This window comes from Coturnix japonica, chromosome 18 (assembly GCF_001577835.2).
Source record: "Coturnix japonica isolate 7356 chromosome 18, Coturnix japonica 2.1, whole genome shotgun sequence".
NCBI lineage: Eukaryota > Metazoa > Chordata > Aves > Galliformes > Phasianidae > Coturnix > Coturnix japonica.
In genome coordinates, this window is record NC_029533.1 from 7,731,327 (window position 1) to 7,748,052 (window position 16,726).

General features: G+C 46.6%; 2 protein-coding genes across 4 annotated transcripts in view; both read right to left on the reverse strand.

Annotated features, from left to right (window-relative positions):
* RAB11FIP4 (RAB11 family interacting protein 4) overlaps positions 1–7,572 on the reverse strand; it is a 69,924-nt gene extending 62,352 nt beyond the window's left edge. For 2 of the 3 annotated variants that reach the window (XM_015879657.2, XM_015879655.2), the window contains exon 1: positions 7,171–7,571. In XM_015879657.2, coding sequence (XP_015735143.1) covers positions 7,171–7,305 — 135 coding nt within the window. In that variant the 5' untranslated portion in view covers positions 7,306–7,571. Of the gene's footprint in view, positions 1–7,170 lie in introns of all 3 variants that reach the window. The other variant, XM_032448235.1, reaches the window with a different exon arrangement.
* A 134-nt stretch (positions 7,573–7,706) lies between these two features.
* Positions 7,707–16,721, reverse strand: SCPEP1 (serine carboxypeptidase 1). Its single transcript, XM_015879664.2, has 13 exons — positions 16,599–16,721; positions 16,021–16,145; positions 15,316–15,405; positions 14,348–14,503; positions 13,802–13,876; positions 13,506–13,578; positions 12,644–12,681; positions 12,330–12,458; positions 11,195–11,279; positions 10,315–10,428; positions 9,550–9,687; positions 9,005–9,168; positions 7,707–8,892 (listed from the first exon to the last, which is right to left on the reverse strand). The coding sequence occupies exons 1-13, from the start codon at positions 16,705–16,707 to the stop codon at positions 8,827–8,829; spliced, it is 1,362 nt and encodes a 453-aa protein (XP_015735150.1). The 5' UTR covers positions 16,708–16,721; the 3' UTR covers positions 7,707–8,826.
* Between the last annotated feature and the right edge of the window lie 5 nt (positions 16,722–16,726).

The window sequence follows — 16,726 nt, forward strand, 5'->3', positions numbered from 1 at the left end:
AGGGGATTTTAGGTCTGTCTGAGGACAGACAAATCAGCCAACACAGAGCTCAGACACAAGACAAAAGCTGTCAGTGAATGGATGCAGGACATCACCCTGCCATTAAGACAAATATACACAGCTGCTAAATCAGTAACGGGAATTCAGTTTCCAGTCTCCTTAGCTAGACATAAGCTTGTGTTTCATACCAACTCCTAAGCTGATAGATACCTGCCAGTGACAATGATACCATACATCAGCTACTGCTAGTCTTCAGAAACGTATGCACTAAACAATGTTGAGATAAAGCACTGATTAAATAAGAGGAAGCAAATTCTGCTTAGCTTTGTTTTGTGTTGTTTTTTTTACTTCACTCCATAAGCAGAATGAACCAAACTTGAGATGTGCCAAAAGAAGAAAGGAAACGTGCGCTGGGAGTCAGCACATTGCATGCAGCCTGCACCATTGAGCTCTGACGGCAGCACCATCAAACCCTGTGCAAATAACTCACCAGTGCAGATTTGAAATGAGGAAAAAGAATTTAAGCGTGGGTCAGTGTGAAGCTGAGCACAAGCAGCCAGCACTCACTGCCCCCTCCTGCAGCCCAGCTCCTTACAGCCCACAGCAGCTGGGCAGGGAGCTTGGGCACAGCTTGCACACAGCTCTCCGTACCTGAATCACTGGAGCAAGCCAGAGACCTGCTAATATTTTAAATGGTGCCTATTAATCAACTCTTGTTTCTCCAGTGTGTTACATAACTGCTTTGGGAACAGAGCTCCCCAGTTTTTAGCATAAACCGGTGCAGCTCCTTTTACTCTAATAGAAACACTATAGGCCCTGTTCCAATCTCAGAGTGACATCAATCAGAATTTCATTACAGCTCAGACAGTTACACCAATGCTGGAGTAATGGAGAACAGTTACAGCCTTGAAGGACAAAGCTAAGTGCTAAAATGCTCAACAGAATTTGTTCATCCAATAACACGAACAAAGAAACCCTGATTTTTTTTCCCTGTGTGGTTTCCCATTGGGCCGCTGTTTTCCTTTATTTGTACTTCCAGCATTCCCCAGAGCATCAGGGAACAGACATTCACTCTGTTGTTACCCCTTATGCCAATAAAAAAAGAACATGAAGCCTTTGGGATTTTCAGCAGTGAAGACAAAAGGTGGTCAGCCTCAGGGAAAGACACAGCCAGAATCTGAGAGTCACAGGGAGCTCAGCCAGAGCTGCCAGACACAGCACAGCTCCTTCACATCGTGCGCTCTCATGCTGACTAACGCAGCGCTGCAACACACTGTCAAAATATGTTGACAGACCTTCAAGTAGTGATAGGAACCTATTTTATTGCTAATCCTCTGACTGTAATCCCACCCATGGAATTGCATGCGTCCTTTTGCTCCCGATACAGATTACCCAGTGTGCAGATAAGGATGCTGTGTAGATGGCTAAACGTTTATGTAGGTCTCAGTAAACAATGCTGTTGATACTTTAGAATTGCAGGGTCAGAACACCCTTTGAGATCCCTCTGATGCCAAGCAGATCCCCAGGAGGATAGGAAAAGCATCCTTCTCCTGCCTAAAATATTGAGATATAAAATACAGCTCTGATACCACTGCCATGTTCCTTTTCTTACTTAGATTCTTGTCTTTAGCACAGAGAGGGAATAGGACATATTTTTAGGACACTAGATATGAAAGATTTAACAGCAGAAAGGAATATGACAACTGGAAAGACTGCTGTTCCTGAATCAGCCCTGCCCAGCGCCTCAAAGTAGCGCTGTAGGCAGCAAAAGGAAGAGAGGCTGACAGTAGAATGGAAAATAGACCCGAGAGAAAACAAAACATGAAGAAAAAGATAAGCAAAATGGTTAGAATATGTTTTTCATTATGCATGAGCATGTACAGTGCTAATTAGCAGCTTTCATTACACATTAGCATGCGTAACAGCAGCACAGACATAAGATTGCTCGGTGTCTTAGGTCTCTGCCCTTTAAGTCTGCAAGGTTTCACTATGGCAGTCGTTCAGACAATGCTTGGATGAGACAGCAAAGATTCCCTGCATGTGTTTGCCTTTTTCTTGGTTATTTTGATTAAAGCGATTGCTCCTGGCTGTGAAGAGCACAGCTCTCAGGGAACTGGGAAGCACATGCAAAGCTCATCCGGGGTGTGATATATTCAAGCACCTTCTCTGCACCTGGGTTATTTTGAAAGGTCAGATATAATTGTGAACTGAAAATGAAGCAGACTGATATCAGAGATCTCTAGTATATTATTTTGTGGTACGTGTGTGCAGGCATTCTCACTGCTGCCTGCAACTAAGGCAAATCTCAGAGATACTTACTAAAGTGGAAAAGCAATGTATTTTTCCTTCCCCCCAATTAAAACACACCACAGTTATACCCACCTTTCACTTGAATTTATCTAACTGACATATTTCCATGTGCTATGCCAAATAAGTAGTCAATGGCTTGTGGCTACCACTGGGCTATTGGCAACTGGAGCTCCCAGTTTATCACTGCCAACAAGCAGACAGTGTTCACCTCCAGACCAAGCAGCTTGTTAGAGTATCCTGCATTATCATTTAGCTTTTGACTCAGACCTGCCTTGAAGACACAGTGTCACATCTTGACTAGCAAGCTAACTTCCCTCCCGGGCCTGCTGTGCTAATCTGAAGATTCAAATCCTCCATCACCCCAAGTTTCTGGCTCTCCACTTTCTGTCAAGAGCTCTGCCAGGGTGCTGTACAGACCCTATTTGATTAAGGGATTGCACAGTGCTGCCAAATCCTTTTCCCTTACCCAGCTACCTTGAACTCAGATTTTCAAATTAATTCCACAGAAAGTTTTGGCAAGAAATCCCTACCGCAAGCAAAAATAAGCTAACAAACATTAAACACTTTGCAGCTGCTATATTCTTAACTTGGCTTCTAGGCCACTAGTTAGCAAGTGTATGGCACCACTGCATTGCTACTAGCAGCACCAAAGAGAAAAAGGAAGGATCGAGCAGTGCTGCTGCCCACCACTCCAAGACATTCTCCTTCCTAACCACGCTACCGAGCAAGTGCCAGGCTGCAGGAATCCAAGCCTCCATTTTAGGTCTCCTACCGCGGCAGATCCTGAATATTCATGACCTATTAAACGCTTTGAAAGTGTAAAAGCATCACACAAGCAGATTTAGTCACACAGCCATCACGCTCACTCACAGCCTCTGATCCGTGCTCACCTTATCTGCTACGTAGTGACCCACTTGGAGGAGATCTTTACAGGAATCCTATCTACTCCTTAACAAGGGTCTGTACAGTTACAAGCAGAAGACACATCACATGGAAACATCAGCTAGAGGGTACGAGCACTCCCTGACTGCTCACGGAGCAGTGGAAAGCACACGGTTATACAGCAATTGGTACAGTATGCACAGAGCCTGGAATCCTGACCTACAAAAACTCTGCTCCCATAAAATCCATTTGATTCCTTGGGTCAGAATGCCCAGCTCCTACCGACATCGCTTGCTGTCCCTTAATGACGGTAGCATCTCTCTTCCTACATCCCTTTTCCTTTCATTAGCAGCCCACCTCCCGTAGGAGCACGCTGCCTTTATCTCCCTTCCGAAGCAGACTCTATTGTATTTTGACACAATACCACACATGCACGAGCCTAATAATGACAGCCCTACTTTTGGCAGTATCTAACAGCATTGAGACACGCGGCCCTGTGCCTTAACTGGAGGATTCTGCACTCCAGAATACACTGCTACGTTTCACTTTCTGAACTGCTGTTAGCTACTCATCTTAACGCACACATCATATGGTTTAATTAGGTAAAATATGTTCGACTGATCCTATAATCACAATTTAAATACAGTGAAATCACCAATATTTGGGGACAGTCTCTCCAATCTATTAATACCACCCAAACATATGGATAAAGCTGTTTGTATCTGCTCATTTGTTTGGGTTTTTTTAATCATAACAACAGAATGGCACTGGAAAAGAATATCCCCATATTCCAGAAGCCATCTGGATCCCATGGGGGAGGACTGGTTCATCAGAACCACATCAGAATGTTTTCAGCCCATTGCAAAGATAATAAACCACACACTGAGAACATCCACGGTGCTCACACATCAGGAAAAGATGCTGTAATGCTACAATGGGATGGAAAGCACCGCAATAATAGCAGAGGAGCAAACTCTTTGGCCACAGCAACTGAGAATGAGCACAAATGCAGTAATGAAAGAAAAGAGCTGCTTAACTTTAAAAGGCCTCAGGTAGGCAGGGATCTGCAGCAAAGAGATCCCTTCACCTCCACTGCCAGCCCTTAAATGACGGCTGGGAAGGGGTGGATCAGCCCCAAGGGCAGCCCTGAGCTGAGGGCAAAAGAAGTGTGGTAATGCAGGTATAGCACTTGAGAAGATTTGAGCATCCCAATGGAGATACTTTAAAAGCAGGGACCAAGCTGTATGGCACTGCATGATCCCCTCCCTGATTTACCCCTCCTTAGAGCAATTGCATATAACTCACTTTCCAAAGCTTAATCGTGCTACAGGAATAAAATCAGTGTGTGTTAGAAACCCCAAACATCCCTTGGATGTGCAAGAGTAAATGTCTAGAGAACTGGCAGACGTGTTGCAGAAAAAGCACAGCAATTTTACAGCTCAGCAGCGTGCAGTGAATGAGGTGCGGGGAGGAGGATGGAGGAAGCAAATACCTTTGAAATGCAAACCTATTACATAACAAATTAAACTCCCCAGTGCACAGCAAACCCACAGCTTCCTCTTCATAACAGCGCTTATGAAGATGTTTGATTAACAGCAAGTGCTAAGCAAGCCCTGGGTCAGCTGTTTGCAAATCCATGCTCAGTGAACACCAAAAGGCTACTTCAAACATATTGCTCCGAGAGTCTGCATTGAGTTAATAAAGCTACAGCAATCCATAAGCCTGCACTGTTCCATAACTACACATTTTCCAAGTAATTCAAAGCGATATGAAGTATCTGGGTCATTAGAAAACAGATTTTTAAGGAGTCTGTATATGGCAGCTTTGCTGTTATTCAGAGAGCGCTGCCACACAGGAGAGCTCTCTGCATCCTGGGGTATCTAAGCAAGCTGAGCTGTGCTTTCAGTAATTACTTCCAGGAATAGCAGAGAAGAAAAGTCATAACTCCGTTGTGCCTTCGCTCAGAGAACGGGGGTATCACTCTGTAACACTCCCATTTTAATGTCTCAAAGCCTTTTTGCTCATGGATGTGGGCACGGCTGTGCTCAGGGCAGGGCTCTGGGTGCTTTGGTAAGTCGGAATGGAGCATGTCTGTAAGGACTGTCAGTGCAAACACAGCCAGCAGCCACTGCCTGCTGGGCACCATGCAAGGCTGACTGCTCCACTATCAGCCCAGGACAGTGATACTCATCAAATGGAAGCAACTAAACACGGCAACTGAGCTCTCCTTATTTCAATAGCATCTTTCGGCCAGCAAGTTTCATCTGTCCACACAAAATGTCAACTTGTTTTCAGCTACTTCTGTTCTACACTCCTAGAGAACCACTGACTTCAAGTCAATTACTGTCCAACTACCAGAATAATTGATGTTGGCTAACAGACCTTACGAGCTGCTCAGCTTCCCTCTCAAGTCAATAAGCATTTGCTGATCTCCCCACGTCTCAGCATCCGTCGTTTGCACACCTCCAAAGACGACTCCAACCCTCCAAAAGAAACACTCCACAGTTTCAGCACGTTTCACTTGTTGCAGAAAACTGAATGTAAAGCTTAAATAGAGTCTGGCGTAACGGAACCTCAGCTGGCACTACCCTGAAATACACATTCACACAACCCACTGCCAGAACCGGGGCTGGCTGAACGCATCACCCACAGCTCCCAGACACTCAGCTGCGAGTGACACTGTCTGCCCAGGGAAAGGGAAGCAGATGGCAAGAGGCTCCTGGCATTTTTCAGTGTTATGGCAAGTGTTGCTTCAACTTGTGCATACGCCACCCAGCCACACTGCTTTGGGAGCAGCCTCTTTCTGCAGGTCCTTCCACAAACAGAATGTTCATCAGGAAAGCAAGGCCTGAGCCTGTTATTTTTAAGCCCTGAACCAAAATGTCTCACACTCCGAGTTTCTGTCATCAGGAGAGAGAAAGAAAACACCTCTGAGGTTAAATGCCTGAGCCATGAGCTGCAGTGAAGCACTGAGAATGTATAGAGTGCAAACTTTGAGGGTCTGGGAAGTTGGAGATACAGAAATGGAAAGATTTCTTCTGAATGTGAAAGGAGCCGAGGCGTGTTGTGCAGCATCTCCACACACACAGCTGACTGTCAGTGGCAGTAAATACATCCTGTGTGCTAAACAAGGCGCGCTCCAGCCGTGTCTCTTTAGGCTCCGCAGCCTCCCCTGTGAGATGCCATCACTGACAACTGATGCTTTTCTGCTGCCATCTCTGCTGCGATCACCAGTTTCACTCTTTTCTTTGTTTCATTTAAACATTCCCCACCCAATACACCCCAGGACCATCACCGAGTCCTCCTTCACATCCTGCTGATCCCGGTGGCCTCTCACAACCTCATCCATCTACTTCCAAGACCAAAACGGCTCGTTACAATCCCAGCTGTTCCGGGACTGACCTTCCCCCGTGCTGTGAGAGCCAGCGATCTGCCTCCAAACGAACACAGCAGCGGGAGGAGCAATTTAACACAACACACCCGGCAACGAGGGTTTAGAGACGGCTCTAGTTGATGTAAAAGCGTACAACTTACAAATAAACCCAGCGATCACGGCTGTCTGCTATTACTCTCTCCCCACCCCCACCCCCTATTCTTTCGGTGGATAAAACAAGAGTCTACGGCTTTTCATCCCTCCAGGTCCTTTAGTTAAAGCGGTTTCATCCCTTTATCGCACACTGGGAGCCGTTTCGCACCGAGCCGTGTCTACACCCGCTGTGTCGGCTCCCGGTCCCGCTCCGCGCATTTACAGGGGATTTACCGAAACCCGGGCAGGAAATGCGGAGCTGTGCCGGGGTACAACGGCTCCGGACGGGGCTGGGGGGCTCGGAGGGACCGGGGGGAACCGGGACCCCATGGAGGGGGCCCTGCCCTGCCCTGCCCCGCTGAGGGGCGGAGCGGCCCCGAGCAGCGGGATGGGGCTGCCGGGGGGTCGGGGAGGGACGAGCCGCCCTGGGCCGCGCAGGTATCGCCGCTCACCTCATCTCCTTGTCCGAACTGCAGCCCCAGGGCCACGAAGTGCTCCACCCGGATGAAGCCGTCCGCATCCTCGTCGCACACGTCGAAAACCTCCTTGAGCTTCCTCAGGAACCGCAGCAGGCCGGCCGGCTCCATCGCGGCCGTTAGCTGGAGGCCGGCGGCACGGCCGCTGCAGCCATCATCAACCGCGCCTTCAGAGGGAGCGTGACGGCGGCTCCGGGGAGCGGGAGGGGACGGAGGGAGCGGGAGAAGAGAAGGGAGGGAAGGAAGGAGGAGAACGGGGAGGAACGAGAGCCCCGGGCGGAGGGAGGGAGCGAGGGAACGGAGAACAATAGGGCAGAGCCGGGATGGAGGGAGGGGCGCCGGGCGGCGGCCAGGGGTCGCTGAGCGGCGGCCGGCAGGTGCGCGATGACTGGGAATGATGGCAGGGCCGCTCGCGCCACCCAGCGGCCAGAGCCGGAACTGCAGCTTTGGCCGCTGCCGGTTGTTAAGACAAATCGGACCGTACCCAGAACAGAACAGAACACAGCGCTGCCTTCAGTCAGGACTACAGACCAACCCGAACGTGGCTGCTGTTTATTTGGTATTCTGACAGCTGGAACAAGATGCTGTGCTTCCTACCAGACACCGATACAGAGCAGTCACCTCATGCTCCAATGTAAAAATCAAACAATGTCTGATCAAGTCTCCTTTTGATAGTATTCCATATGAAAAGCGTTGCTTCCAAAACCAGGAAGCCTCTATGAGACTTAAGAGATCAAGAAAAAGTAGTGAAAATATTGGCTCTCATTAAATCCTTGTTTTAGGTATTGCTATAAACGTTCAGAATGACACTACTATTGCTTTAATATCATCCTGCTTTCTACTCTCCAACCCATGCTCAGAAGCTCATAGAGGGTTCAGTCCATTGGGATTCTCTTCTGCACAAGAAGAAGGTGTTGCAGGGCTCCTCCTTCACAGCAGAAAGCAGGAATCGCTGCTGGATGCACTTCAGGTGTTAAAGCTAAAGACAAAATTTGGGTCGTTAAGAAGTGAATGAAACAGGCAGATGAAGGAGATTAAAGTCCTCCCCTGGAGGGAGGCTGTGCAGGAAGCCTGAGGAACTGTGCATCCTCATTCAGGCATCTCATCTCACTGAGATGGGCTGCACACCCTCTTGTGTAGGTCTGCTACGCTGGCATTGTCAAATCTGCAGCTTCTAATCCAGCCAGGGAACTCAAGGACAAAGACCCAAAGACAAGGAAAGGAAATAGTCCAAAACTTCATACAGCAGGTTTGCTCTTAGGAACGAGCAGCTAATCCACCAGAACAGACGTCAGTTTCAGTCCTGATGTTCAAACAAACAAGAAAACAAAATGGAGAGGACCCTTCCAAGACAGAGGCAGAGCCTACAGCTGTTTATGAGACAGGAATCATCTTGGAAGAGTCATTCTGAAAAGTATTAAGGCACCAAACCACATCTTAGAAATTCAAAAGCTAGAGCTCATTCAAGGAGAAATTTGCCTTTTCAGAAATGCTTTTACACATCATCAGGAAGCTCAGAGGGGCTGTGTCCAAATACCAGTTGTTCCTCCTGCAGCTTATTTGTTCTTTTCCTCACACTCCACACAAACGCTGGCACTCAGCAGCAGGCCATACCAGCTGGCCTCCCCTGCCCTACTGCTTCTGTTGGGTCACCATCCTGACCATTTTCAGGGCCATCTCTCCTTGATCAGACGGTACCTAGCATGAAGATGAGAGCACACAGTGAGCAGCTGCTGTAGAGAAGACAGCAACATATACATGCTCAGTTTTCCTGTTGTATGTACCCTACCCCAATAGGTTTATTATTTACCATGTGCCCAGCCTTAAGAATCCAGAAGAAAGCAAAGTTCTCATAGGCCTTGTGGAAAGCTGCTGTATCAGTGGATTCTGGAGACACATAAAGTGCTTTCCACCTCTGCTGGCTGAACTCCTTCAAGCCAGGCCATTTCAGTTTCCTGATCCACGCCTCCTGGCCTGGTAGAAAGAAAAGTTAAATTTCTACATGCTCAGATTCTAAAAGCAATGTTGCTATACCTAGAAAAGCTACTAAGGCTGCAAATAGCTCAGCACAAATAGAAACAAACCAATGGAGAGAAAAGAGAAAGCAAATTGTGATGATGTATGTGAAAAGAGCTTACAAGAACATACCAACACTGCAAAGCCATTTGCCAGTGCTATAATGGAGGTAGAACTGTCTCTCTGTGTAGGGTGTACACAAACCATTAAGAGCTGCTCACATATACTACATTGCCAGTCACAAAGGAGATGTGCAGAGACATCTACCCATGTTATCTGTGACTGCATATTCTACTCATTACCTGCTCTGCTACCAGCCCCAGTCAAAAAGCCTCTTACCCATGGTGTCAACAATGAGATCCAGCTGCCCATTGTAGACTGTGACGTTGACGTTGGCTGCTAAGAGCTGATCAACAATGTCAATGACAGGCCTCATGAAATCCTCAGCCATGTTCTCAAAGACTTTTGTGGACTGCCCTGATGGAACCAGAAAGGAGACAGATTTTAAACAGAAAGACATCACCCCCAGGCTGAGACAGAAGCAACTGCACAGGGGTCTCAAAATACAGTTCTCAGCTGTATAAGAGCAAGGCTTAGCACAAAGTGTCAGCCAGACAGATAAGAGGAACAATGAGAATTGGGAAGCAGCCACACTCACACCAGAGCTCACACGGCACTGTTGCTTCTGGCTTCTATTACACACATAGAGTGCTGGCATCAGTCCTTTTAAAGTCTTCCTGTCCATTTCATACCCTCCCCTTCACACTGCTGCATGACAGCAGCACTCTGGTAGAGAAAGACTGGCAAATTCCCTCAGTAAGAATGTAAGGACATAAATCAGTTGCTGAGACACTGAGGATCTTCTTTGCTCCCTGTACTTCAAGCTGCTTAGCTAATGACAGATAAAAGCAGTAGAATCAAAACTGTCTACCGCTCGCCTGCCCCGTTACATTGTCATCTGTGAAAATAAGTTCTCTTTTTAGGATGCAGGATAATGAAAATTTAATGTGGCTGCTTACTACAATGAAATATCTCCCTTCAGACTGCAATACAGTGGAAGGCATAATACACTCATTAGATCCACACTAGCAGACAGGAAAGTACCTCCCCATTTTACACAGTCAGGAATAATTTTTAGTTTCTCTCTGATAGGTCCATTCATCAATTCATTCAGGTTGTTCTTATGCATAATTTTCACGTGACGTTGGTAAAGCCTAACTGAAAGAGACAAAACACTTGGATTAGTTGTACATTTAAGACCGCCATCCTGTATAAATAACAATTTTCAGCGTTACAGTCACAGCTAAGCTCTCTTCCAGTGAAAATGCACCACCACAGCAAACACTTTGTAGGCTTTTACTATAAATCCCTGATGCCAACCTTCATTTAAGTTTAGAAATAATATGGGAAGAGCCCATCCATCCATTTTCACTTCTGGCTCTCACAGCACCTTGTCCAGAGAAGCTTCTGCATTATCCACTTGGCACAGATACATCTCAAAACAACTGTATTTAAGTTGTAATATTTTACTTCTGTGAGTTAATTGTGCCATTCCTTCCCTCACTGAAGGCAATAAAGAGATAAAATGCCTGAAAGAAACCAAGCATTTGTTCAGATGTGTAAGCACCACGGAACTAGACTCAGACTATTTATATAGATGGGACATTTTTGCACACTAGCTAGAAGACAAGCAAAAGAAATTAACAGGAAGTAACTTGGAGGTCATAAAACTGCATCACAACGACACTAACTACTTCCTTGGAGTAATTGTGCAGAATGTATAGGTGGAGGTGTAATCTACAGAGGGGTTGCTCCACATTCCTATTTAGCAATCAAGTTCTTCTCAAGAGAATATCAATATCCTTTAGATCCAAAGGCCCATTTTAAGGATGTGCTGAACCAAAGCTGCTGCTGTGATCAGAGCTGATTGTATGTAAATGCAAACACAGAGACTCAGAAGTTCAACTACTTAAAAATAACTTACCAAGATGAAAGTTTTCTTGTTCATTCATTTTCATTTCTGGAACTTCCTTAGTCATGATGTTATAAAAGTTCACGTTGTCTGTGTTCTGAAAAGACAAGATGTTTAGCACTGCTCCTTATAGCTGAAAGTTTTTGTAACAGACTGGAAGTCCTGAAAAATAAATGGGCTCTGTGACCTATCACTTTTCTACAGACCAGGAAGGTATTCATAGAGAAACTTGGGTTCTACAGTTTATAAAGGGTTTTCTCAAGACCATGTGGCTTGTGCTCTTCTCTGAAAAGGGTGTGAAGCTACAGGAAGCCTGCAAGTGGGACTGCAGATTGTCATTACTCATGACAGAGACAGCTGCAGTGCCAGGTGATGCTTTCAAATGCAGTTCTGCTAGATCCAGTCTAACCCAGTGCTGCCTCTTGCTCAACATCCTCCCAGCCTATAACCTCTGAACACCCAAAATGACTCCTCTCAAAACAGTGGGACAGACAGCTGTCACACCTCTTCCGGAATTGAGGACATCTGGAAAAGTCCAAGAACCACTGAATGGCAGCTCTAATGCAGACAGCACACTGCATCCATAGGACAAGTGCAGTTGAAGTTGCCAGCAGAGAAGTTACTCAAGATTCACAGAGCTGGCAGTCCTTTATTTAACTGTTGAGTCTTAGAAGTTGAGAGGCACCAGTCAGAAATCAGTACACAAGATTCACTCTACAGGAAGTGACTGTGCCCTTCTGCTGATGTCTCAGCTGGAATGGAAAAACAAGCAGGCTTGAAGAGAAAGGCAAAATGGGAACCACAAGTTCCTGCCAAAGAGTAAGAAGTGAAACCAACTATGTGCAAGGTTACCACAGAGAAAACAAAGCAGCTCCAGATGAGTCTTTCCATTTGAGAAAGCCAGAATTTTTCTTGTACTAAACCACTCTAAGGTTCACTGGGGTTGCCCTTCCCACTGCCTCCTGCAGTCACAGTGGTGCACAGCAAACAGTTTCTCTTACAAGAGCACTATCCTAAAGCACTAGTGAAAATGACTGGGCAGGAGGCTGGAGGATGCACACCAGCCCAGGGCTCACTGAAAGAGAAACCTGAAGCTGTGTGCTCCCCCAGACAATGACTTCTTATTAATACTGCTCAAAGATCTCACCTCTTCAATGATACCTTCAGCCTTACTCCAGAGCTCAGTGGCCAGTCCATATTCATTGTTATTTATTGCATCCATTATTTCTTTAGCAACGGCAGTCACCTCTGCTAGACCATGATCGTCAAGGAGAGACTGGAAGACAAACACAGATGAGGACAGCTTTAATTACAGTTTCACCTTCATTTCTCAGTAACAGGCTTCATTGATTAGAGATTTCATACCATGAGTTAACGTACAAAAAAATAACCAAGCTTCCTTTATACTGTATAACAGTACAAGTTCCCAGGAGAAGGCCAAGAGTTTAAGAAGGTACTCACGGTGCTATAAAGGTAGGGTCCCCAGGACAGCACAGAATCTAAAAACAACAAAATGAAAACCAACAATAGAATAGATTCCAAATATTAAGTTTTTTGCCATATGACTTCCTTTTACTTTTAATTTACTGTAGCAAAAGTGGTTGTGACAAAGAAAAAGAAAGTACAAAAATTGATCAGTAAAGAGGCACAGCCAGCTTACACAGCTTACACAGCACAGAGCAGGTTCTTTACAAATCCTGAGAACCAATAATTACTTCAACGCCATAAACCTCATAGGCATCAGCCACGTATTTAAAGAATCATATTTTCTTGTTTAAGTGTTCTCACCTCAGCACTGTAACACATTGATACAATATGGGGAGGGAACTGACAAGGGAACAGGCACAGCCTGAACTGAGCTATTAGCAAATATTAGAGAAAAATAAAACAAGACTAGTTTATTGTCCTTCACCAGATACACACCCTGTTCTTATCAGGTCAGCAAGGACATCAGGACCCCAGCACAAGGTCCTTGTGAAAACAGCAAGAAAACTTCAGTCGTAATCTTGTGAACCATTTGGTGGCATCACTTTAAATACAAGTCACCAGAGTGACTGTTGAGATTTGCAGACTTTTCACTACCACTCCACTTCACATGCAGCTCCTCACCGCCTTGGCTCTCAGATTGCTCAAGAATCAGATACGTTCTAAAGGCAGACACTTCAATCACCACTTGACATATTGAAGCATTTTCAGTTATTTGATATACCAGACTCACTAGAGATGGCATTTGCTTACGGCAAGGCTGGCATTTTTGACTGTAGGTATCCATTAAATAATCTAAAAAGTAAAATCAATGACAGTCTGAGAATTTTAAACATACCCAGTGGAGAAATCCATGAGTCTCCAAGAGCAACCCCAGCAAAACTGCACTTTATGCTTCCTTGTTGTACAGCCTTGGTGATAAGAGGAAAAACAAAAACAAGCCTGCTTTTAGTTAGATAGTTAGTTAGATAGAAACTTTGAACCAGTTTCCTTTAAGCAGGAAAAAAAACCCAAATGACACGAAACCAATCAGCTATTGGTCTGACCCAGGCAGCACAGACAGCATGCTCCAGGAAACACAAGTACTTGTTGAACATCATCTTCTAAAGTGAACTACATCCTCAAACTACTTACATTATGCAGCTCTAAAGCAATTCCAGCAGCCATTTTACCTCCATAAGATTCAGAAAATATGTAGAATGGGATGCTCTGGTGAGAGAAACCACACAATGAACCTGTTAGATGGAGGGCAGAGCACACCCCCAGCCATTCCCCACATCCCACAGAACCCAGGAATAGGCTCTCCAGCTTTCACTACCAAACCCTGGGGATTTTTGATTCTAAGCTGCCATAACATCCTGGTGTAGTTATTAAAGGAAGTCCTGAAGTGGGCCCGTCAGTGTTTTGGAACTAAGAGCAACCAAGACCATACAGGCCTCTCAGATCACAACAGACAATAACACACCCTTCTGATTACCTAACTGGTGCCAAAACCAGCAATTCATGATATCACTTCTGAATTGCAGACAATATGAGACAGTGGTTGTGCCTGCATTGCTTCTCCTGCACAGTATGTGACAGCAAACTACTCCCACCCAGAAGGCTGCTCACCAGTTCCTTCTGAGACCCGTTCAATTGCAAAGAAAAATAGGACTCTAACCAATAACTCAAATCACCTACCTGAAATTCTGTCCTGTGTGTGAAGAATTCTTTAAGAAACACCATCATATCAGAGACCACCATGGTTAGGTTTTGGGCAAACAAGCTGCAGTCATCTACGTAGCTGAATCCAGTGCCCACAGGATTGTCCACAAACAAGATACTGGCTGCCTGCAACTGCACAAGCAGAAAGGTTCCTGTGAAGCATCAGCTCAGCTAACAGTGCAAACTGCAATTTTGATGGCACAAAGATCTACCAGCCACTGCACCCCAACCCTGGAAGAAGCCACAGAAAAACACAGCAAATGGTACAGGTGGGCTTTCTGCCTGCCTGAACGCAGCAAAAGCTATTAGATGGTGCTAAGCTGTACAGTTACAAGTGCACAAAGAAAATCAAGGGATCCACACACAGATGTTAGGAGGACTCAAAGCAGTAAGGCTTATTTAGAAGAGACACAGTGCAAGGTCCTTCCATTTGCCCAATGTGCAACAGGAAAGGCAACCAGAACTCCCAGCCATCCAAGGGCAGCTCACCCATGCGACCCAGGGACCTCCCAACTAATTAAGGCTACTGGTTGCTCAGTGAATAAACCTCTACCTCCACAGGCAGCTGTAATTACAGCTGGTTTCCCTTGAAGGTCATACAAGGCTTGTAATTACCAGCCACTGCTTATACATTGCCAGCCACCCAGAAGAGCCCTTAAGACTACAAGCAATGAAGCTATGAGCAGAAGTAACACACACAGTTCACATATTCATGATGGTCTACATATTCCATCAGAACAAATGAACAGGCCTACTCTTCAGTTCTTAACAAGGTTATTAGTATAAGCCATTGTTATTAGCCTGACTATTTTAAGATAAAGGTTCATAGTTCTATTGAATTTCAAATGGAAACTGTTCAGTGCCCACTTCAACCTAGCAAGCACCTGCTTACACAGGCAATACGTTTTGCAGTTGATAATTACAAGCTGAACTCTCAGCCATACCCAGGTAGTATTTCTTGGTTTCAGCTCCTTGTCCAACGGACCAATCTCTTCGAAGTTCCCAAACCCACAGCCTGAAGATCCCGGACCTCCCTAAGGGGAAAGAGCAAATAACTGAGTTAGGAGGCAGCACGCCATAGATGAGGGAGACAGGAGCAGAACAAAACAGCACAGTAAGCACAATTTCATAGGGGAAGTCAAAGTGCCCTTTGCACTCCTCAGTAACTTGCAGAGAAGGCTCTGTTCCTCACTGTCTTTCACTATGAGCTGGGTGCCGTATGAGAACTTTTACCCCAATTCCTTTAATCCCAAGTACAAAAATTAGCCAAAACACAGAAGTCTGTGAGTCACTGGGTTATTTTTCTTAGCCAGCATTTACAGAACACACATTTTACCCCTTGATAACACAGAAGGGAAAGGACCAAGTCAGCAAGTGATCACATCTAATGTTCATTTCTGAAACACAGTCCTGGAGGTGAATGCAGAGCACACAGGGATGGCTGCTATCAGCTGTGACTGAATGGGACCAGTCACGGTGACAGTCAGTTTCTCTCTGTTGTTCCCTTACAGAACTTACTGTACTTCTCTGCCTGCTCTGCCCACCCCCACAGGCTGCAGGTGCCACAGAATCACACAGCACAGGAGCTCATCACAGCCACCAGCAGCGTCTGCTCCTGCACCGTGACTGGGGGATGTAATTCCACTCACCTGCAGCCACAGGACGAGCGGCAGTTCGTTGTACCCCGCACTGTAGTACAGCCACCAGAAAAGATGCGCCTTGCTGCGGACCTGCACGTACCCCCACAGCTCCCGGGGGGGCTCCAGAGCCGCTCCTGTGGGCAGAAAGACCGTCAGTGGGGGAAACACCAGGAGCCCCACCGAACCCGGCTCAGAACATCGCGTTTCAGCCTTGGGTGTGATAATTAGAAGGGCTTCAATTAAGAAACTACCACAAGGAGCCCGGCTGTAGATATACACACACCCACAGCTGACTGACCGGCCACCAACGAACCAAGAGCGGCGGGGAACGAAGCGCGGAGCTCATCGGCCGGCACCGCCCCGCCTCGGGACGGGCCATAGGACCGCGCTAAGGCCGCCCCGCTCCGCAGGGCACCGCGAGGAGACGGAACACGGGGGTTGGAGCTACATGATCCTTGAGGTCCCTTCCAACCCGGGTAATTCTGTGATTCTGTGATTCTGAGACACGAGAGGACAGCGGGGATCGCCCCGCTCAGCCCCGAAGCGCTGCCCACACACTGCAAGGGGTGCCCGGACACGGCCCGTACCTGCCACCAGAGCCGCGATCAGCGCCATCCCCGCAGCAGCCCGCCCCGCTGCCATCCCCACAGCAGTTCTCCCGCAGCTCCAGTCCCGCCCCTCTCTCTCTCTCTCCATCCCGCCCCTTTTGTCCCCC